This window comes from Pundamilia nyererei, unplaced genomic scaffold (genome assembly GCF_000239375.1).
Source record: "Pundamilia nyererei isolate P.nyererei 1_Seehausen unplaced genomic scaffold, PunNye1.0 scaffold00120, whole genome shotgun sequence".
In the NCBI taxonomy this organism is placed as follows: Eukaryota; Metazoa; Chordata; class Actinopteri; order Cichliformes; family Cichlidae; genus Pundamilia; species Pundamilia nyererei.
Window position 1 is genome coordinate 1577525 of NW_005187521.1, and position 23274 is coordinate 1600798.

The window sequence follows — 23274 nt, forward strand, 5'->3', positions numbered from 1 at the left end:
GAGGAAAAAAGCTGATCAGCGCATAGAAAACTTGAGCTAACTGTTTGGCTTTCAAGGGCTAAACATGCATTATGCATTACGCACAGCCATATTAAGTCTTAGATCATATTAATAGTTTCCAAGGAAATAAATCGCGAAATTAGTGTACCTGTTTGGGTGTTATTACAAAACATTTGCCACGACTTCTCTTTGGATTCTAGGAGGTTCTTCGCAGCCAACTAAATGGGCTGTATTGTAGAGGGAGTTGTCTTGCAGTCAGAGCTGAGGGCTTAACGACCCAATATCTTTAGTGCTGGATGGATGCTAGCTTTAGCTGGGTTAATTTGGGGGAAAACGAAGGTATGTCATAAAATTAATTCTTCTTATTACAGGTAAATATCATACATGTAAGAGATACGTGGCTATACCCATAGCACCTGCTTGTTTTGGATGTTCTTGAAGATATGTTGGTCGCTCTGTGATACAGTTTTGACAGCTGCCGTACACAGGACGGTGCGATGCAACAATCAGCAGAGCCGCTAACGTCACGGCTGCTGGCTAAAGAGCCAAGAACTCCGGAATAGCTACTTTATTCGTTAAAAAACGCTCATAAAGTCAGTCGGTAATACGTATCTCCGGAGAATATGGCATTTATTTGGACATTTTTTTTTAAAGTTACCGAAGCTGCTGGGTTGTTTCTTTTTCGGTCAAGCTAGCCACAACTATAAACACGCTAACGGAGATGAACTTTCAAAATATATCTAACTCGTTCGTGCGATGTAAAGTATATGTATTTTAAGTAAAGCCCAGCTCCGAGGAGGGGAATAGCCACATTACAGAGTTACCACTTGCAATTTATATATTTCTTTTATCTCAGTATGAAACCTAGATGTCTCTGCATTTGAATATTTCCATAACACACTTGAAACGAAATTTTAAATATAAACATACAAATTGCATTTGAGTGTAATTTAAGCGTTTAATACTGACTGAATACAGCAAGCATCCAAATTGGATATTTTATTTTCAGTTTATTTGCGATTCGGATTATCGATGTTCTTTTACTGCAATATAAATGTGGGTGCATTTATTTTGAAAACACAATTTGTCGCCGGAAATGGGATGTGTGTCGCTGCCTAAAGACTTCACGCAGTTCTGTCAGATACCTAGCTAGCTAGCTGTCTGTATGGCTAGTGTCCGTTTTGTTTTGGTAATGCCCTAGCGTGTCAAACTCGCTTGGGCGAAGTTTATGGTTCAGGTGCGGGGTTTTTTTTTTAAACTGTTAGTGTATCTGCGTTTGTTGACAAAAGTGAATGCGGCATTGCCAGCTAATTCTGCTTTGCTAACCCATCAGACTTTGTATTTTTCAGCAGAAGCCCAGTTTAAAAGTGGCAGAGCGATGCAGTGAATATGCTATGAAACACTCCGAAGAAGATTTGGGGCTTCGTTCGGGTTATCCCGGGGCACTTCCAGCCACCTGGAGGATTGAGAAAGAACCCCAGAGGAGACCTTTCTGATTCCTAACTTCTTCAACCAGACTTGGTGTTGTATCTGGAAGTGTGGACGATATGGCCAGTCCACAGGAGACGGATCTGTGCTATGCGTGGGAAAAGTATATGGACTGTAGACTGCAAGGAGCCGATCTCCAGGTATGGCGCTTCTGGCAGGAGTGTAACGTCAGAGATCATTCGTTGGGTGGTGGTGCTGCTTACTTTTTACAGGAGCAGGTCCTTAAAAAAGATGATGTCATTGTACTTGGGAAAAGGTCTGAAGACAGCCATGTATCTTGTTTATTCTGATAGAGACAAATTATTTGTTTTCAATCACGATACAGTTGCAAAACCGGTTCTCTCCAGGATTTCATTCAAAGGGCTGAGTCGATACGAAGTTAGTGTGCTTTCTACGCTTGAATAGCAAGAGTTTGTTCTGTGACAGGTGCTATATGAACGCTTTTAACCTAGATAAACTCATGAATAAGGTAATCTTATCCAGAAATACTTTGCTTCTCATTTTTGCCCTCGCTGTGCCGAGGTCAGTGTTCACTAACACGTTTAGGCAAAATGCTCCAGTATGAATTTTGTGCAGAATTATACATGTGCATATGAAAAGTGGGTAAGGGGAAGAGTCACTGACTATCAAAGAAAATGACTTCCGATGTGTTTTTGCATATACCTTAAACCCTCTGGTGTTCCTTGGCGGTCCCCAGATATCACTTAAGTGGCCAGAAATCTGGCTGGTGCACACCAGAGGCCTGCGTAGGCCCAGCATTAAGTCACTGCACAGAGGTGGAGGCAGGTGTAAACCACAGATTATTCACTGTTGGCGCTGCATAAAGGTGCTTTGCTTTCTATCTCATTGTATCCTGTGCATATGTGGTAGCGGTTCTGAAAACTGTCAGATCTCTGCAGCTCTTTCATCCCCCTCTTTCTGTCAGGGAATGAACGGCATCCAGATCACGAGACTTGGATTAGGTTCAGACTGCGGATCTAAGAGTACACACTCGCGCGCACACAGAGGCACACTCTCTCATAATGTACCCCATTACTTTTGATTAATCATGTGTGATTTGTCCTTTTAAAGACAGACCTACTATCATTTTTAAAGCTAATTAGAGTTTAGAAAGCCTTGAGGGTTTATTCTCTCTTGGAAATAATGACTTCCTTCCTCCACAGTCATCATGTCTTTGCTGGTGTAGAATGCTTCATTGCTTTGTTAATCACATTAGTCTGCATTATGATATCAGCAGGAGGAATGGTGCTGGCTTTTTCTCAGTTGCTGCAACACTTGGAGTGTGCCAGGCAGGCTCAGCCTTTCTATTACTGGTAACTTTTGCCACTTGTGACGAATCTCATGGGACAACTGTGTGCGCTCCTCCACCTGTCAGCTTCCCAGTGATCAAAGTGCCATGCAAGTCTGTGTGTAGAGAGATGGTTAGGTGAGCACAGCTGTCCTGTCCTGTGTTATGATCCTGTAGCTTGCCCTCCTGATTGAGCCTGCAGCACACAGATGCAGCTCATTCCGCCAACCCCGTCAGTGCAAGAGCGTCTACTTTCCATCCTTTTCACCCAAAGTGACATCTTCTGTTCATGGCAGTCAGTCTACAGGTAAACACAACAAAGCGATCATGGGAAATGTCCAACCGCTGACAGAAGCAAGCCTCTGTTGTGCTGCTCTGCATCCATTTCTGTGATCACACCTTCTAGAGAAGAGGGGAGGGAAAACACAGCTTCTCCTGCTGCAATCAATAAGAGAGCACAAAAAAAGGTGTGAAATATACCGGCGTTGCAGCAGCTCCTCACTTTTATCATCTTTTATTCATGCCTCTCTCTGCTTTTCTTCTTAAGGTGTTTCAGGACTAATTTCACACCCTGTATTTCCATCATTTGTTCACAGCGCAATCACCGTGGTCATTAACATAAGTGCTGGGTGGGCTAACCCTGACCGATGTGTTCCTCTTTCTGTTTCCTCTTGTGGCTCGATCGTCACTCTCTTCTGAGAAAGCAGACAGTGCGAGTTTGTTTATGCTCCACGTAATCACAGATTTTTATGAAGCTGCAAAGACAAAAGACATACAATTTCTCTATGATTTATATTATTTATTTATTTATTTATTTTAAATGCCACAAGGACGACTTTGTCAGACCTTAGATGTGGCCACTGAAATTTGCACACTTATCACTGGTAACTTGAGCGTTCTTAATGTGGGTGTTAGCTTTTAGTGTCTCAGAGTTATGCACTCAACAAATGTCTTGCTTCTTTGTAGGATTTAGCCCCACAGTGGGACTGTGACCTGTCCAGGGTGCACCCCATCTCAAACCCTATGACAGCTGAGATAGGCAGTTACTAAAAAAAAAAATCAAAACTGGTTAGAGTAGAACGTTTGGATTGATACTGCTGCCTCTTTTTGCCCCTTGTCACTTAGTTTCTCCTAGTTTGCACATTATATTACCATTTAGATGACAGCAATATGGCATAACCACAGCCACTTCTTGTGCTGAATTGGTGGTATTTACCAAGGGTGTGCGCATGTATCATAGCTTCAGTATAACAGGATTACTGACATTAAGCTTTTCTATGCATTCATTCTAATGGAGCCAAAGCTACTGAATTAGTGTGATCTGCTACAAAGAGGATATTTCGAAGGATCCGAAAGGATACTTTTCATTCAGTCCAGTCTCTCTGAATCTTGATGAGCAGAGTCCATTTAGCAGAATGGCTGCCTGGCGAGGAGCCAGGCAAGAAAACAGGTTGCCTGTTGATAGTTAAGTTTCATTATGAGCTAACAGGATGTTTCAAAACACCAAAGTGAGGTGTTTGTAGCACTTCTCTTTTTCTTGCTTTTTGGCACAAAGGGGGTTCAGCTAAGTGATCTCTTTGCTTGCTCTGTATGACTCCTGAACTACTTAAAATTCCATTAACTGAACCAGTTGGTCTTGAATTCATGTAAGGTCCGCTTGGCTTTAGCTTTTTTGCATAAATGTGGATAACCAGTCTTTTCCTGCACGGTGGATGAACACATCTTGTGAGTTATGGTTTTGGCAGTTTACAAATTATGGGCTGTAGTGTAAATTACACTGTCTGTGAGGTGTCAATTAATATGTGACAGCAGATACTTTTGTTTAAAGCTGATAAAATGGTATGTTTGTTTTGTTTTAATTGTTTTTATTAATTATTTGTTTTAAATAAGGACAGCCACACATTCCACCCACATCACTTGTTATTACTTCTCCGAGTTCTGTTCTGTGCATCTCATTCATGCTGTGGTAAAGCACTGAATCCTTGTCTAAAGAAGATTAAACTTGTCGAGCAAAGCATGAGGCAAAAATGTGGTGAATACTAAAAGGAGAGTAAAGATGGCAGTGCTGCTTTACTTTCATCCCCAGTGTTTGTTATTTGGCTTGTCAGGACTGAACAGTGAGGGGAAAAAACTGTGCCATCCTCGTATTTTTAGAATATTTTGGTTAAAGGCTGTGCTGTCAATGTTATTTCTGTGATTGTATTAACTGAGACCTTATGCTGTGCTGTTTGTCTTGCAAACGATTGAACCCATAGCAGTACAGGAAATGTAATTGTAGCAGTAAAAATGGAAAAATAATTAATTATAGTGTTTTCTTTTCATTTTAGGGTGAAGTACACTAAATGGTCTATACTAGGCCATTTAACTAGGCCATAACTTATTGAAAGGCATATATCTGCAATGCTATATTTAGTTTAACCCTAGGTTATTCACTAAAGAATATTTGTTTGTAATTTTTGAACTGTGTGTATCTATTTGTGCAATGTAAGTTCTTATCGGTGTATCTCATTCATCTTCATAGTAGTCAGAAACGAATGTTCAGTTCTTTCTTACCATAATTTAGATTAGTGATTTTGAAATTTATGTGAGTAACTGAAAAATGACAACCACTAAGTTTATGCTGGAGAGTTCTCGATCTTTATGCTTTCAGTGTTAATAATTCCTAACCTTGGGTGGTGGGGGAGCTTCTCGGAGGTTGTCCTGTCATACCTAATGTGTCAGAATCACGTGGACCAATAAGATGTAATGCATTTAGAGACCACTTCAAGGTCTTTTCTTTTTTCTTGTTTTAGACTTATCCCACAAATAAATCAGATCACTGAGGTCCAGTGAATTAATTTATTAGGCAGAGGTGGACTTCAGTCAAGATGTAGACGCATCTTCAGCGTCACTGATGGAGCTTTTTTGCAAGCCCATCAAAACAGACCGGTAACAGTAATATTACATTTAGAGAAACGCCTAAAAACTTGATTTTACTTTTTCATAGGCCCTTTATTTGTTATGCCTTGTTAATACTGAATTGGATGTCTTTTTACCTTCAGAACTACCTTTATTTTTTGTGTAACTTGCTGAGATTTAAGTCCATATCAACGTGGTGGCATCACGTAGCTGCTGTAGGTTTGCACATGCATGATGCAAATCTCCCGTTCCACTATGGAGGCCATTTGACTTCAAAGAACCTATTGTGAAGAAACCAGTTTTAGGTGATTTGAGCTTTGTGACATGGCACGTTATCCTTCTGGAAACAGCCATCAGAAGATGGGTAAACTGTGGTGAAAAAGATCAGCAGCAACACTGCGGTGTTTAAAAGATGGCTAGTTGACACTAATGGACTGACCACATGTAGCTGTTGATACAAGACAGGATGGATTTGTGCTCTGTTTATGCCAAATTTTAACACTACCATGCAAAAGCGGAAATCGACACTCATCAGCTGGGACACTGTTTTTCAAATTTTGATGAGTCTGTGGGATTTTATAACCTCAGTTTCCCATTCTTAGCTGACAGGAATGGCAGTGTGGTCTTCTGCTGTTTTAGCCCGTCTGCAGCTAGATTTGATGTGCTGTGCATTAAGAGATGCTCTTCTGCATACTTCAGTTGTAAGGAATGGTTATTTGAGTAGCTGTTGCCTTTCTGTCAGCTCAAAGCAGTCTGGGAGTTTTCCTCTGACTTCGGGAATCAACGAGGCATTTTTTGCAAAGAGAATTGCTGCTCACTGGATATTTTCTGTTTTTGTGGTTGTGTGGTAAAATCTCGGTAGCTCAGCAGTTTCTGAAATATTTAAATGGGCATGTCTAGCACAGACACTCATGTTGTGATCAAAGTAACTGAAATCTCCTTTCTTCCCCATTCTGATGCCCAGTTTAATCTCCAGCAGCTCATCTTCACCACGTCTGCATGCCTGAATTCATTGAGCTGATGACGTGATTGGAGGATTTACTTTAATGAGCAGTTGAACAAGTTTATCTAACAAAATGCTTTTTCCAGTGCACCATTTCTGTCCTTCAGTGCTGAATAAACAATAGAAGTTTTAGGATTACTCATTTCTAACATCTGTCAACACAGTAGATAAATCATTTGATCCTCAGTGATTTGCCGATACTTCACTGTTTAGTGATTCACCACTGAATTTTAATTCAAGTGCTACAGATCATGCCGGATCTGATCATGCTGTCTTGTGATCATCACACTTTGACAGGCTGCTGTTGGCATTGTTTATCATCGCAATTTTAGTGAAGTTGCTTTGTTGGGCTTGCTGACTGACCATACACTTGTTTCACATCTGCTTTCATTGTTCTGCCCTTTAGCTTCAGCCTGACTCCTGCTCGCTCTGGTCTCCGGGGCTGTTCCAAACCACTGGCTGAATGGATGAATTATTCATCTCTCTGGTTTGGGGTTGAGTCAGATCCCAGCCATTGCTATGCCTCAGCTTTTTCCACCCGGTGGCTTGTTATTAAGTCAGATTCCTCCTCAAAAAACACAGTGTCTCAGGCCACAGGGGAAGAGAAAGGCCAGAGCAGGTTGCTTGGTTTGTAATTTTGACTTAACACCAGCTTGCGTGCTATTTCCCTGTAATGAAAACAATGAAGCAGACAGTAGCAGATTTTCATTTCCTGCACAGTGGCTATGCTCAAACAAAGGTCACTGTTTGTGACAGCGAAGATCTGAGAGTAGCAAAAACACCAACATGCTACCTTTTTTTAAAATTGTGGCTACCTGATATTTTGCCTGTGTCTTATTGGACGGGGTTGGGGGAGCATTTTATTATGTTATTTATGATCTTGTGTGAAAGGATTCTGCTCTCTGACTCATAGCGGAAATGTGTAACGTTAGGGGCTTCTCATGATGCTCATCACCCAAATGTCAAATTAAATCAGCTGAGATCTCAAACTAAAAAAAAAACCAAGATTGCATAACTAACGCTACACGTCCTCTCTCATGAGGACAGGATCACATCGCTTTCCGCGCCTCTGCCAAGTTGTAGACTTCCCAATTATCCAAGCAGAGCTTGAGAGGAAAAGTCTGTACAAGCATGGGTGACTCACCCATCACACTCCCATGACTAGGTCTCCCATGATCACCAATTGGATAAAGACACAAGTCACAGCAGCTGTATCAAAGCAATTATGGAAAGTCAGAGTCTCAGCTGGAATCATGTATACCTCCCATGTAGTAGAGAAGGGAAGTCTGATTTGGATCTGTTATTTTTACTTAAATGTGTGTTACTTTAAGCAAATTAATCTTACACGTGTGCAGTGGCAGTCCACGAGAGAAGATGAAAGGAAAGGTCGACATAACCAAAGTTACCTGTGGTTAAATTATGTTAATGTATTCTACTGTCGCAAGCTATAAAACAGAAAGTAACACCTTAAATAAGCGATAGTAATGGAAATCTGTAGCGGCAAGTGTCAACCGACCTGGATAGCCTGCCCACGTCTACATGACAAATGAGCGAATAAAGAAGTCTGTGCAGAGGAAAGGTCAGAACTTTCCTTTTGTTTACAGAGATGTGTTCAGTGAGCTTTGTGAACTGCTGATTTCCCTTCTAAGCTGCATTAATTGCTATTGGCAGTCTCTCCATTATCAAATCACGCTGGCTGCTTGGTGCTGAGTGCATTGTAATATTGGATTAGAGCCTCGGAGGAAAAAACAAACCTTTGCTGGGAAATTGCATGTTATCTCGAACCATTCAGTTTCCCTTTCCCATATGAGGAATACAACCAGAACACAGGTACACAAGATAACACGAGGACAAACACAGTCATTTTAGATCCTCATTTTGGAAGATTAATTTAATAGACGGCGTGCACAGCTCCAGCATTGCTTCAGGGCTTATTTATCAAACTAATAACAGTTTTTGCGAGCTTGAAGCTTTGATTTCCTGCCAGTCACCTCCTCTGTTTATCTTTGCTGTCATCTGTTGCTGCATTTATTTCTTTCACCTTTACGCTCTTGTCCACTCTCATGTTTTTCCCCCCCTTGTCCTTTCCTGTCTCTCTCATGCTCCATGCATTTCTTTTTCTTCCCTTCCCCGTCTGCTCTGTATGATGTTGTCCAGCCCCCTGATGTGCAGTGACCCCTCCCCCATCCACCCATCACATCAGTGCTTAGGTGGGTTGTTGCCTCAGGTGTTGAAGTATCACCCTCCCTGACCCTCCCTGACCCTGGTGAGTGTGGTCAACTTTGCACCTTCATCATCTGGTACCTCACAGCGTAAGACACCTGCCTTAAATGTCTACATGCTTTTGACCATATGACACGCATGTAAAATCTGTTTCATACCATACATAAGCTAACAGAGTAAATAACCTCCTTTTGACAGTTATGACACAGGAAGGAAGTTGACTTCTCGCCTAAATGTAGGGTAGCAGAGCAGTGATGCCAGAAAATAGCCTCAGGCCTTGTGCTAAACGTGATGCTTGGCGTCAAAAGCTGAGGTGTAACAGAACTTCAGCACCTGAATAACCGATGTGAAACTTTTCCCCCGTTGTGTTTCAATCATAGCGTGTGAGAAAATCACACTTTCACTCTAACTGTCGCCAACTTTACTTGTTAAAGTGATGCTTTACATCACTTGGCTTTATTGTTTTGTCATGTCGTACTGTAAGTTGTGTAATGATAAAAGACTGTTTTGCAATGAATCTGTTCAAGGTGCTTGACATAATCTTTTATCCAAAGATAAAGATCTTTTCAAATTATCATTGTTTTGATGGGGTTGGGGGATTTAAGGGCTAATACTGGGCTCGTGACAAAAATGAAGACAAATCAAAAACAAGTGTGCTTATTTTCTGCTTTTTCTTTCCAAAATGCGCGGTTTTTCCTTCAGGTCTATGTTGATTCTGTTTCCTTCCACATAAAATCTTAAAATTTAATTTTAATTTAATTTCTTCAGTGTTTTAATGAAATAACAGGAAGCTTTTGCCAGTAATGTTTACTTTCATGCTTGTGCCATGTGCATGCACTATACAAACAAATATGGACCCACTTTTGAAAACATTGCTGCTGCAGGTGTTGTGGTCCAAACCTCCACAGGATATATTGACATGTACTTTAAAAAATTTACTTGAATCAATATATTCCATGCATGTGATTTATCTTTTATTTGAAGGATTTAAATGCATCTTTATATTTTTTTTAATGGACCAGCTGTGGGGATTGTCATTTAATAACCATACCTTCCAAAAAGCAGTGTAGGGATCACCCTAAGCTTGTAGATCTTGTTGTGTAATGTAGTATGTGGTGTCTGTTCTTTGGCTTTGTGACTCAGACACTCGGGGCAGCCGCATCAGTCAGGGATCAGTGTTGCCCGAATGAATCCAGTCAGCGGTATCAGATTAGCGGAGGCGTAAAGCTAGCTCCTGTGTAGCATAGGAGACAGCAGTATGCTGGCTTAGTGGTTCACCCGTCTGTTGGCAAGGTATTAACACACTATCCTAGAAAAGTAATGCAGTTAAAAGTGGTCAGATGGCATGTCTTACCGGTAAGAAAGTTCCTGTTGCCTTCCAACTCTAATGACAGATTTGTGCTTGGCGGTCAGGCTCTGACCGCTGCACTGTGACAAAACAGATTCATCATTATATGGTCTTTGTTTCCCTACACTGATAGATACCTCAGTACTATTAAGGTTACTACTTTTATTGCTAATATTGTTAATTGTGAACTTTCATAGTGCTCTCCAGTAGGGCAGACTTTTTGTTCAAAGTGTTAATTTTTCACTTTGCTAATAAGTTTATGGAGTTGGGGCAAAGATTATAAATGTGGTTATTTTCATCAAAATGGCATCAGAAATATTATAACTACAGGACTTGTAATTTTGGTAACTTATTTTTCTCTTTGAATGTGTTTTAAATCGGTGCTTTTATAGTAGGAGGTTAGAGAGGAGAGAGAAAATATACTGGCTCCCAGCACTTTATCTGACCTGAAAAATCTATATTGGAGCAATACGCTCACATAATGACATTGGAGGCTTTTACATCACTATTGAATGGACTCTGCTACCATTTCGAATGATTGTAAAACCTAAAAATGTTACAGTAGCTGTCACTTTAAAAGAAAATGCTTTCAGGTCCTCTTTGTTTTAGCACATGTACATAATAACCTGGGTTTAATTTATGTTGCTACTCTTGTGTCTCATTTGTGTGTCTCTGTGTGTGTTATCAGGTCAGCCTTCAGAGTCTGGAGAATTTCCTTTGTCTCTTCCACTACGTGCAGCACCACTGCAAGCACAGCAGCAAAGATGCACTGAAATTCTGGTAAGGTCTCATCACTCTGTCAGTGTCTTAACACCTCATTATAAGACATTTGTGTCACTTTGCCGGGATAAAGCCTATGCATGAAATGAGCTTTCGAAAATCTGGTGCAACAGTGGAATCATAAAGACATATTTATTAGCATTATTGTAGGCTAATAATACAATCACTATAGTTGTGTCTCAAGCTATGTTGTCAAAATCAAACAATCAAATTTAAGAGAATAAACAAGGCCACATGCAACTTAATGTATATATTCAATTCAGTTCAGTTTTATTAATATAGCGCCCAATCACAACAGCGGTCACCACAAGGCGCTTTATATTTTAACGTAAAGGCCCTACAATAATACAATGGAACCAGTGTGTCATAGATTGGATGCAGTGCAAACATGCAGGAAGTGCAGTTATTTTAGTCCTCTTTTTCTCTGTTTTGGCAAAAGAACGGCAGAAATGACACATTTATATCCTTTTATGTCCTGCCTCTATAGTAGAGGTTTGAGGAATTATGTAATCATGGTGCATTAGCGTTTGGAGTACCTTACTGCATAGATTTACATACTGATGAGGAAAATTGTGGGACTTTAGGAACCTCGAGTACCTCTTGTTTGTATTCTGTTGAGTGTGGGTAAGTCGACCTCACACACAGACACACACACACACACACACACACACACACACACACACACACACGCAGTCTGCCTAGAATTAAGTGGATGCATTAGCATTTGCAATCCACATGTTCCTTCAGCTGAAAAATCATTGTTAAAATACCAAAAATAATGTCCTTGTGTAAAGACGAGCTTGAGGCGTTTTGATGTTTTGCTCTGTGAGATCAATTACTGAACACTAATTTGCTTAATTAACAGAGCTTTTTTATGTGAAAATGAAGCAGTTGGCTAACAGATGTTGTAGAAACAAGACCTCATGCTGTACAGCTTCTTACATTGGACTAGGTTGTAGATTTTTACTTGTGTGCTGTTACTGTGGTTTGTTTTAAACCATCAGACGCTTACACGTTTATAAGTAATATTGTTAGAGGAGCATGATCACAGATTAAAGTAATACCTATACTGCCTACATGCTTACATGTGAACAAAGAGTTGCGCCAAACCTTTAAAAAAAAAAAAAAAAAAGCATGTTTGTCGGGATTATTTGAAGAGGCAACATCCAGTATACATATAGTTTAAAAAAGAAATTCAAGGAAAACACTTGGACTGCATTTTGAAATAAACTCCTTTTACTTGAAATTGTTTGAGCAAACGTGAGTAGAAGTGTTGTTTCTTTTTTTGTTGTAAAACTAGAACTGAGAGAGGAATTGAAAAATTTGACTGTAAGCCTTTACAAAGTTCTGAAATGATACAGGAAGATTAGTGACCATAGTACTGCTAATCCTCCAATCACAGTGACAATGTTCACGGTCTAAATATGAAAAAAAGATGTCACAGGAGTATCGGTGATGGTCTGGATTTCTGTGACTTAGATAGTAGGGGTGGGGGAAAAAATCGATACTGTGTAGCATCGTGATATTTTGTTTGCTAATAATGTATCGATGCAGGGACAGCAGAAATCGATACTGTGTAGCATCGTGATATTTTGTTTGCTAATAATGTATCGATACAGGGACAGCAGAAATCGATATTTTGTTACAAAAAAGGTTTTTGTGCTCTGACTTCAGAGCATGTTGATCCTTTTTCTGAGCGAGAATCCTGACATTCCTTCACTGTCCAAATGTGTTTAACTTTTTTTGGCAGCAATAAACATGACAGTTTACTTATTTTAATTTAAGACATGTTTTATTTTAATTAAGTTTAAAACTTTTTTATTTAATGTAAAATTATATTTTGTTTTATTTTACTTTCAAATTCTTCAGTTGCTGAATGGGCTGCATAGTTTTCATAAATTGCATAGTTTAGAATAGCTATAATTGTACCAGATGGCTGCATTCAGTTAAGTTGGACTAGACTGTAATACAAACCGTTCAGTTTGTCAACAATAAAACTGACTGAAATGAGAGAAAGACTGAGTATGAGACTTTGATATTAGACAAAATGAATATTGATAAAGTTTACCTTTATGTACAGAATCTGAATATCACAAAATATTTTAAAAAATTGCAATAATATCGTATCATGCATTAAGTATTGTGATAATATCGTATCGTGGGATGTATGGTGATTCCCACCTCTATTAGATAGTGATCAGACAGACAAGATTACAGTGTCAGTCTGTATTGATAATGGTCAAGAAATGAATGTATTCTAGCTGCGTGGTTAACCTAAGATATATAGGTGCTCCTTTAGGTCAATGAAAACATTTCAACTTCTATTAAAACTAATTTACTAAACTAGAGTGCATTGGAGTTCGCTGATTTCTATGGGTATACCCTGCTCAAAAAAATTAAAGGAGCTCTTTTAAAAACACATCAGATCTCAAAAAGAAATCATGCTGGATATCTATATTGATATGGACTGGGTAACCACCAAACTGGTCGTGCACCTGTTCTCATCTGTGAAAAGCACAGGGCTCCAGTGGTGGACCTGCCAATTCTGGTTTTCTACAGCAAATGCTAATCTTCTCCACGGTGACAGGCAGTGAGCACAGGGCCCTCTAGAGGACATCAGGCCCTCAGACCATCCCCAGTGAGTCATTTGTAGCTCTGGCAGTGCTCATCTTGTTCTTCTTTGAACAAAGGAGCAGATATCGGTCCTGCTGATTAGTTAAGGACCTTTTACAGCAATTTCCAGCTCTCCTTGACTAACTGTCTGTTTCCTGGAATCTCCTACATGTTCTTGAGACTGTGCTGGGAGAGACAGGAAACCTCCTAGCAATGGCGCATGTCCCCGCCTTCCTGGAGGAGTTGAACTACCTGTGCAACTCTGTACGGTCCCTGTATCCCCTCGTGCTACCAGTAGTGACTCTGACCCTAGCCAAATGCAAACCTAGTGAAAAAAACAGTGAAAAATGTCCGTGTCTTCCACGTGTAAAACTATTCCTGTTTTGGGGCTTGTCTCACTGTTGCCCCTCTAGTGCACCTGTTGTTAATTTGATTAACACCAAAGTAGAAACTGATTAACAACCTTGTCTACTACTGAACTGATCAGATCAATATCCCAGAAGATTAATTGACTTCATGCTGTACTCTGATTAAAATGTGGTGCTCTTTTTTTTTTTTTTTGTTCACGTTAAATTGAATCAGGTTGAATTTCAGGAAGCGCTTCGGTACTATTACCAAAAATTATTTGTTCAGTCAGAAGGAGTCCAGCATGTTTTAGACAGGCTAGCATACTCCTGTTAGTGAAGTGGCCACATCACTAAGTGCTGTTGAGACGACACCACGAATGCCTGTGGTGCTGGATGACAAGGTGACTCCTAGTCTTCTGAAAAGGGAACACAATGATAACAATGATAAAATCACAGAGCTTCTAAACAAGATAAAAATGGAAGACCTTACTATCTTACCTGATCCAGTAGAATGCCTATGGAGAATACAAACGAGAACGATCGCGCAAAACAACCCTCACAAAAAAACAGTGCCTTAAAGATAGCGGGGCATCTGTTCAAAAATCTGTGCAATGCTTAGACCCTCCTCACCGAAGAGGATTTAATGTGCCATTAAAAATCCAGAAAACTGGACAATAGAGTAATGAAGTGTGTAATACTACTCTGGATGTACTGACTTCTGTTGTTTTCTGTGTAAATCTGTGTCAAACATATAAGCCCGGAGTCCACTGTCCCGGTTGTTGTTTACAAGCAGCCATGAAAACTCACTTAAGTCTTAATTGACAGATTTAAATTCATTACACATTTTTTTTGCATTAAATTTGCATTAATTATCTAATCTCATGTTGTTTGTAGTAGAACCAGAACTACAGATGCAGGAGATAAACAGTGCTGACAGTCTGTTAACAGTGCATGCCACACAGGAATCCTTTCAATGACACTGAGGTTTTTATTCATAGATGAGGGGAGCTGTATTTGAATATTATCCAATGCATGACTCAAATGACAAAGCTGAACAAAGCATCCACTGTAATGATAACTGGGTTTGAGTGAAGAACGTCACAGTTTTTGGCCTGGGGGTAAACCTAAAATTTGACATCTGGAGTGGGAAGCTTTCATGGAAATCATTTTGAAGTACTGAATTTCGATTTAAGGTCTCGTGGTAGCAGGACAAAGCAGGTGAAGTGGATCAGATATTGACGACAAAGAACTTTCTGAGCTGTCGCTAAACTCTCTTAAACATGGTGGCTGTAAACTGATGGTGTCACATTGATCATGGTGATGATTTTGAGCTGTTAGCATTTTTGATCTCTAATAACAGTGGAAGAAAATGGTGCATGCAGTTTTTTCAAGAATTTGTTAGACCAACTGTCATAAAAAATAAATATTTTAGCAACCTGCCAAACACTTGTTTAAAGCTTCAAATTTACATTGTTTATTAGGCAAATAATAAAGCAAATTCACATTTTTATACCCAAATTTGAGTCGGGCACTGGATTTCTCAGAAATTAATCAAGCATAAAATTCAGCCAGTAAAAGAAAATGTTCTGTTCAGAGATGTAATTTGGTGTCTTAATCAAACATTAGGGGTGGGGGAAAAAATCGATACTGTGTAGTTTCGTGATATTTTGTTTGCTAATAATGTATCGATACAGGGACAGCAGAAATCGATATTTTGTTACAAAAAAGCTTTTTGTGCTCTGACTTCAGAGCATGTTGATCCTTTTTCTGAGCAAGAATCCTGACATTCCTTCACTGTCCAAATGTGTTTAACTTTTTTTTTGGCAGCAATAAACATGACAGTTTACTTATTTTAATTTAAGACATGTTTTATTTTAATTAAGTTTAAAACTTTTTTATTTAATGTAAAATTATATTTTGTTTTAATTTACTTTCAAATTCTTCAGTTGCTGAAGGGGCTGCATAGTTTTCATAAATTGCATAGTTCAGAATAGCTATAATTGTACCAGATGGTTGCATTCAGTTAAGTTGGACTAGACTGTAATACAAACCGTTCAGTTTGTCAACAATAAAACTGACTGAAATGAGAGAAAGACTGAGTATGAGACTTTGATATTAGACAAAATGAATATTGATAAAGTTTACCTTTATGTACAGAATCTGAATATCACAAAATATTTTAAAAAATTGCAATAATATCGTATCGTGCATTAAGTATTGTGATAATATCGTATCGTGGGATGTATGGTGATTCCCACCTCTATCAAACATCCCAAATTTGTTTTGTTTTGTTTTGTTTTAAACGGTCAATTTGAAAATTCAAGGATTAAAAACAGTAATTAATAGTAATACACAACCAGAAACATAACAAAATGATATTGTCAGTACTGTTTTACCAGTACTGTACCTTTAATTTAGGGGAACTGTGGCGTAAACCTTACACTGGGTGGTGGTGTAGTATTTTTCTGAAACACTGTACACCAATTTATCTACTTCTTTTAAAAAATATTCTGTGCTTTGAACTTTGTTCAAATATTAAGGGAAATGAAAAATGCTGTACACACACTACTAATTACAGTAAGACGTGTTTGAAAAATGTGAGATCCAAAGGTTGTTTGGCAAATTGAGTGGCTTGAATTAGGTAACTGTGAAACAATTTTTTGGCAAATTCAGCAAATTTAGTCAACGAGCTGATATATTTAGTCATGTACCAAAGGTTCAATTTGAGATTTATAAAAATTTAGATTTGTTGCAACTGCATTTGTTGCAAGCCAAATTACATGCAAATTCATGCAGCCAGTTATGAGATAAAAATGCTTTCAGGTTGTGGTGCCACCTATTAGTGAAGCACAATTTGCTTTATTACATCAGACTTCTGGAAGTCTCTAGAATTTCAGGTTGAAATCCCAACGTGTTTACAAGTTATTGAAAGCGTTTGAAAATTAAAGGAAGGGAAAATAAAAGCAGCTCAATGTGGGCAACCTCAAATGTTCAGAGTCAAAATGGTAGCGAAGGCTTCTTGAGAAAGGTTAAGCGTCCTCAGAGACAGTTAGAAAGCTTCTGTAAGCAGAGGCAGATCTATACAAAGGCAAAATTTTAGACCTGGCTCACAAAACCAGGTGTTGCAGCTGGATTTTCTAAAATGTGCCGCTCTCTTTTCTATTTTCTTTAGCCAGTTCACTTCATCTACTTTCTTCTTGTGACCTTATCTTTTTCTGAGTCTAGCCGGCAGTGAATATCTGCAGCCCACTCCTCTTTCCGACAGTGCTGTTTTTTTGTTTTTTAATATTTATTTATTGTGTAAACCTCATGGCCTTAATTAGAGCCAATATTGGAACTGCAATAAATTAAAAAATAAACATGTTTTTTACACTTAATATCTTACGGAAATGGTGTTTACTGATTGGAAAAGTATAATTAGAAATAGTTGGGGAAAAATTTAATTAAAATTTGCATTTCAAATTCATCACCGTGCAAGGTTAATTTGTAAAGATGAAAGCAGCAAAAAGTTTGAGAAATATCTTTTTTTTTTGTGTGTGTAAAGTTTCCCTTATGGCACCTTCTCTGCGTATCCTCTGCAGGGCTCTGTGTGCATTAAAGAAAACCTCTCAGCTGTTGTAGTGGAGGATACAAAGGCAGTTACAATGAATGATGGTTGAGGTCTCGTACGGGGCACTGGAGGCTGATCAGCTCAGAGGGCCACTCCCATCGCCATGTGACATCACATGCTTTCATGTGATACGCTGATCTGCTGCGAATCTGGAAAGCTTCCATTTGAAATTCCAATTTAATGGAATTTGTGCTGCAGAACAGAAAATTCAGTCAGTAGTCATGTGAGATGGTATGCAGATACAGCCAGCAGAGCTGCAGTCAAGCTTTCAGCACCCAAAAGATGACTGGAAGGAAACTATTTGGCCCAGTAACATTTGGTAAGATAAGAAGGACTGTGCGTGTTGCAGAGGTTTGTGTCAGAAATGGGTGTTTTTTGTTCTTTTAAATTAAGTACATGTTGAAGATTTTATTAACCAAGCCCTCCTGTGTGTAGGTTATTGTATTGTACGCAGGTTTGGATTAGAGGTGAAATGTAAACATCCAAGTGTGAACACTGAGTTATTGGATCTGTCTGATGGAATTAATCATGTCTCAGTCCTGAGGCCGTGTCTTGAATTCGCGTTGTGCTATGTTACAGAAATTGTTCTGAAACGGTGATTGAAGGAGGTGTGTGGTTTACAGCTTATGGTGCACGTGGTTGCGGCAGGCATGCACATACAAGCCTGGAGCCGCTCTAAATGGCTTTCTTAGTAGAATAAGCGCAGTTTCCTGTTTGATTTGGTATCAGTACGAATCAACAGTTTCATGTTTGATCATAATGAGCGTAATTGGAGCATTGATTTGTTTTGCTCATTTATACAATGCCTTGTATAGTCTGGCTGTTTCAGGGTTTGGCGGTTTTTCATTCATCCCATGGTTTTGTGTCGTAGATCTGACGTCACATGTGGATTGTAAAGGAAATGCAGTTTTACAAAACAAAGGCTGAACTAATGTGATTACATCCTTGTTTTGTCTCATTAGTTAGAGCTTCACAGCCATCTCAACATATTATGGCAAAAGTGTTTGTTTGTTTGTTTTTGGAGTGTTTTTTGTCCTTTTTTAGAGGTAAGTGAGTGCTTTTGCTAAAATCGGATATTCACGTGATTCATGTGTTTTCTTTTACTTGAGAGAAATTTACTATCGTTCGTCTGAGCGAGTTAAGTTACAAACACACTAATAGCAAGGTGTATTTTTACTGTTTGTCCACTAATGCTTGTGAAGAAGGAAACCAGAGTTTTTCAGTATTATTATGCTACAATCCGAAATATTTATGAGTGTTTTGATGTGTTTGTCTTCTGTTGTAGCTCAGACATGAGTGGGGCCAGTAACACACTGGCACGGGAGTTCTTGACTGATGTGCATCAGCTCTGCAGTGCGGTAGCCCAGAGATCGGAGGCACGGGAGGAAGATGAGGAGGAAAGTCACATGGTGGCTCTGGGCGAGTACCTGGTCAGGGGACGAGGCTTCCTGCTGCTCAGTACCCTGGACTCGATCATTGACCAGGTAAGGAGAAGTCAAGTGCACCCATCCTGACTTTGATTATAGAAAAAAAATCCATTATGTATTTAATTCCCCAAAAAGTTAACCTTTCTGTGCTGTAGTTACAGAGAACCCACAAACATTTATCATTTATGCAGCTTTGCCAACACCAGCGTATCAGATTCAAATTTCTCTTCACTTGCCGCCTCTTGCAGCATCTAATCTCTTGATCAAGGAGAAACTGCAGATAGACTTTGCAGTAGAGAGATGCAATATAGTTAAAGCACATGACAGAAATGAGAGAATGGAGATATTTAATGACCATTATGCATTTATAAGACGCGATAACATTTTAAGAGTGAACAAGATGGGATTTAGTTGAGCATGCTGTATATTTTAAAGTTTCCTGGAGTTTGATGGTTGTCAGTAACTTTCTCTATGCTTTTTTTTTTTTTTTTAAGTGCCTGGAGGTGACTACTGTTGTGATGTGGTGATATTTAAATAACGTTGGATTGAATTGACTGCTTTTCTATGCTTCTAGAACCTTTATTCACATTAGAGGACTTCCAGGCATTATAGCCAATTCTTTTACTACCACAGAGCCAGTATTTTCTGTTTGTTCAAAGGCAATTTAGGCTCCTACAATACATCTGCTTCTGGTGTTTGCACAACTTACAAGACGGTTTTATCATAAGAGGAAACTGGCGATGCCCACACGCTGTTGATGACATGAATGATTGCTGAGAGACGGTCTTTCTGCTTCTGCTATATGCAAATTATTGATGCAAGTCTTTATAGAATATATGAGTTGCACTTAAAAATGCGCACACACACACACACACACACACACACACACACAGCTATCTTAGTGAGGACCTTGATTGACATCATGCTTTCCCTAGCTGCTTACCCTAACCATTAAAAATGAATGCCTAACCCTAACCCTGAACCTAAACATAACCTAATTGTAACCCTGACACTAAAACCACATTTTGAGCCTCAAAATGCCTTTAAATACCATCAAATTTGTGAGGACCCGTTTGTGTGTCCTCACAAGTGATGGTAAGTATAGTAGAATGCAGATTTTGGTCCTCACAAAGATAGCTAGACTGTGTGTGTGCATTTTTATAATAGATCATAAAAGACAATTCCTCAAAAATTCTTTGTGATGTGGTCTGAACAATATTAGTACATAGAAATAAATGAAGGCCAAAGTTTCCTACCCACTGTCTATGAGGGTAAGTTGAGGCCTTTTTTGTGGTGCTCCTGTTAAATAGGATGTGCCTCTTTTAGACACAGTTTTTGTTTCCTCTGTTAACTGGCACCAGGCTATGACAGAGTGCAGGGTTTTTTCTGCCTACACACTTGTGTACCAGTCTTCAACTTCACCTTGGAGCTCACACTGGAGCGCACTGTGTGTTTCTTATATATTGATTTGGTCTGTGAGTGTTTTTTGTGTCAAGAAAGAGTTTAGGAGATTTTTCATTTGTTTATTTGTTTATTTATGGTTGGTTTTCGCAGCTTTCACATGACTGCTGGAGCGCTTCCCCTTGATAGTTTGTGTGAGAAAAAGATTTCGGGAAAAATGACCTGTCTATATCAAGCATTTTCTTGAAAAAAAAGAACTGTTTGTCAGTGTCCCCACTGCCTCATGTTATTCATATCTTTTAGCTAATTTAAAGTAAATTTTCTATTTTTGTCCAAGCCTTCAGTGTAAAGCATCCATGTGCAGCTGTGTGCATCAGCAGCATCCCAAGTGGAATAAAGCCTTCAGAGACACATTATGAAGAACTTAAACTTTTCGAACAAATCAGGTTTTAAATCATAGACCTAGTGTGTGAGAAAATGTATTTTGAGTAGCGTTTATTCCACACAGTTGTTATGTCCTCCCAGACTGTGTCACCTTCACTCTGTTGGTTTAGATGATTCAGATCTACTCTGTAAAATTCTCTTTAACAGTAGAAGTGTTATTAGTCTTTACATTAGCAGAACAGGAGTCCTGTAGTCAACCATGTAACATCCTATTGATTTGAGGGTTTTATTAAATTATTTTTTGTTCCCTTTTAAATTAGGTTGTGTGTTGATGTGTTAAGCGTCAGGCTTGTGTCGGCTCTTTGATTTCACCTTAATGGTTTACCTTTCAAATGATTACTACATATATTACAGCTAGAAAAAAATGTATTACAGAAGTCGTCAATAAATGGTAGTAAAAGTATTTGAAAAATTCCAGAGTAATACTAACAGAATATCTAGTGAAGATACTACTGGATATGTGACTTGCATTTACTTACTGAATGTCGGTGTGAGTCATTTCTGTCTGCAAACAGTTAACGTTGACACACCCATTGGAGATGTCCTAAAGAACAGAACCATCAAAGGTTGCGCTGGAGCACCGATGTTTTGAGCCAAGGCAAATAGGCACGTTGGCCATATCTCTTACCCCGTATTCACATTTCAATAACAAGTACACTTGAGACAAAAAAGAACTGAAAACAGTTGTGGCTATAATGTTCACTTACCCCTGGACTAGAAAAAACCTAAGAGAAGCACCAATTAGAAACACAGAAGGAGTGGGACTTCATCCTCTGCCAAGGATGCTATTATTACTCTCCTTTGGGCATTTCCACAGCAAAGGTGTTTGGTGTTGTGTTCATACTCTTCTATTATGAATCGTTAAGAAAAGAACAGCTTATTTTCTCCCTTCACTATCCAAAATGTACCTTTTGCAATAAATGGAGATGCATATTTGTAAAAAGTAGTAGCTGAATATAATACTTTGAAATGCTCAAAATGATCCTGGAATGAAATGGATTGCACTTTTTCTTTTTTTTTAATGCAGTCTAAGTCGGCGTGCGCTATAAACTAAACATCCTGTATGTTTTTGCTAAATCAGAAAGCTGTTTAATTCACACATGAAAGAGTAGGTTTATCATTTTTAATTAACACCTGGAGGAGGAATCCCCTGGATAGACATGAGCTCCCCGAGGTCTCAGAAGTAAGTCTGTCATGTAGCTGCTACATTGCTCCTCGACACACTTGCATTGGAGATTAAATAACTAATTCAATAAAAGTGCATATAAAAAAAATAAATGCGTTATTTCCAGCTGAAGGAAGTTTTTTAAGTTTGTTAAATTTAGATGCAAGGCAGATTATTGTGTCTGGCAATAATCTATTCATTCTAACTGTTGAAAGTAGTGCAAACCAAGTGTGGTGGGTGTGTCTTGGTGTGACATTGGAGTGTGACCACAGGGAAAAGCAAAGAGAGGCTTTCTAGGTAAACTCAGTGTGCTTTGCTGCCCTCTCAGGAGCTGACCTGTCGCGAGGAACTGCTCACTCTGCTGCTGTCTTTACTCCCATTGGTCTGGAAGATTCCTGTGCAGGAGGAAAAAGCCCCAGGTCAGTGCCCACACATGACGTGTAATGTAACATTACCTAAAAAGTTTCCTTTAAATGTGTCCAATTCATAAGTATAAAATTAGCTAACCATTATAGTTACTCTGTTTCATGTTCTAGCGTTTACATTATTCTTAAAAAAATGATTACTATCAAGCAATCCCAAAAATGTTGATTATGGGAGAAAAGAGACCGAAGAAGTCACTTGAATGAATGACGAAACGTTTCTCCCACTGAAAGTGCTACGTTCAGATGAACACAATCAGCTTTCTGGGATTTACTTACCTGGATGATTGAGTATCAAGCAGTCTTCCAGCATCAGGTTTGGTGGGTTTATCAGTAATATGCAAGAGTCTTTACCGATTGTTCATTTCTTTATATTTTCATTGGCGAATGGGGAAATGAATGCAAGGATTTATGGAAACATGTGCAGACACACATGGAAATAACATATATAAGTGAACATTAAAAGTTAGTGTTTTCACCTTTATTCTTTTGCACAGCTTTAGTTGAGCTTCTTTGTAATTTCTTTAAGTAGCCTTCAGGAATAGTTCTCCAGTTTCTTTGGATCTTTGCTGCCTTTTATTCTGTTCTCTGTTAAGACAATCCCACACTCCTTCAATAATGTCGAGGTCCTTGACCAATAGTCTTCAGCTGTGTTTTTCTATCCATGCTTATGCTTTTACTGCTCTGGCAGTGTGTTTGGGATCATTTTCAAGCTGAAAAATGAAACCATTACCATAGTTTTTGCATTGATAATTAAATCTATTTTGAAAAGATCCCTAACACCACTGACTGAAATACAGCCCACAAAGCCCATAAA

General features: G+C 38.9%; 1 protein-coding gene across 8 annotated transcripts in view; it reads left to right on the plus strand.

Moving 5' to 3' along the window:
* The first annotated feature begins 281 nt into the window (after window positions 1-281).
* lyst (lysosomal trafficking regulator) overlaps window positions 282-23274 on the plus strand; it is a 60794-nt gene continuing 37801 nt past the window's right edge. For 2 of the 8 annotated variants that reach the window (XM_005742432.1, XM_005742436.1), the window contains exons 1-5: window positions 282-339; window positions 1353-1628; window positions 10937-11028; window positions 18884-19082; window positions 22364-22454. In XM_005742432.1, coding sequence (XP_005742489.1) covers window positions 1548-1628; window positions 10937-11028; window positions 18884-19082; window positions 22364-22454 — 463 coding nt within the window. In that variant the 5' untranslated portion in view covers window positions 282-339; window positions 1353-1547. Of the gene's footprint in view, window positions 340-1115; window positions 1238-1349; window positions 1629-4322; window positions 4502-8091; window positions 8944-10936; window positions 11029-18883; window positions 19083-22363; window positions 22455-23274 lie in introns of those variants that run through there. The other 6 variants (XM_005742434.1, XM_005742435.1, XM_005742433.1 and 3 more) reach the window with 6 other exon arrangements.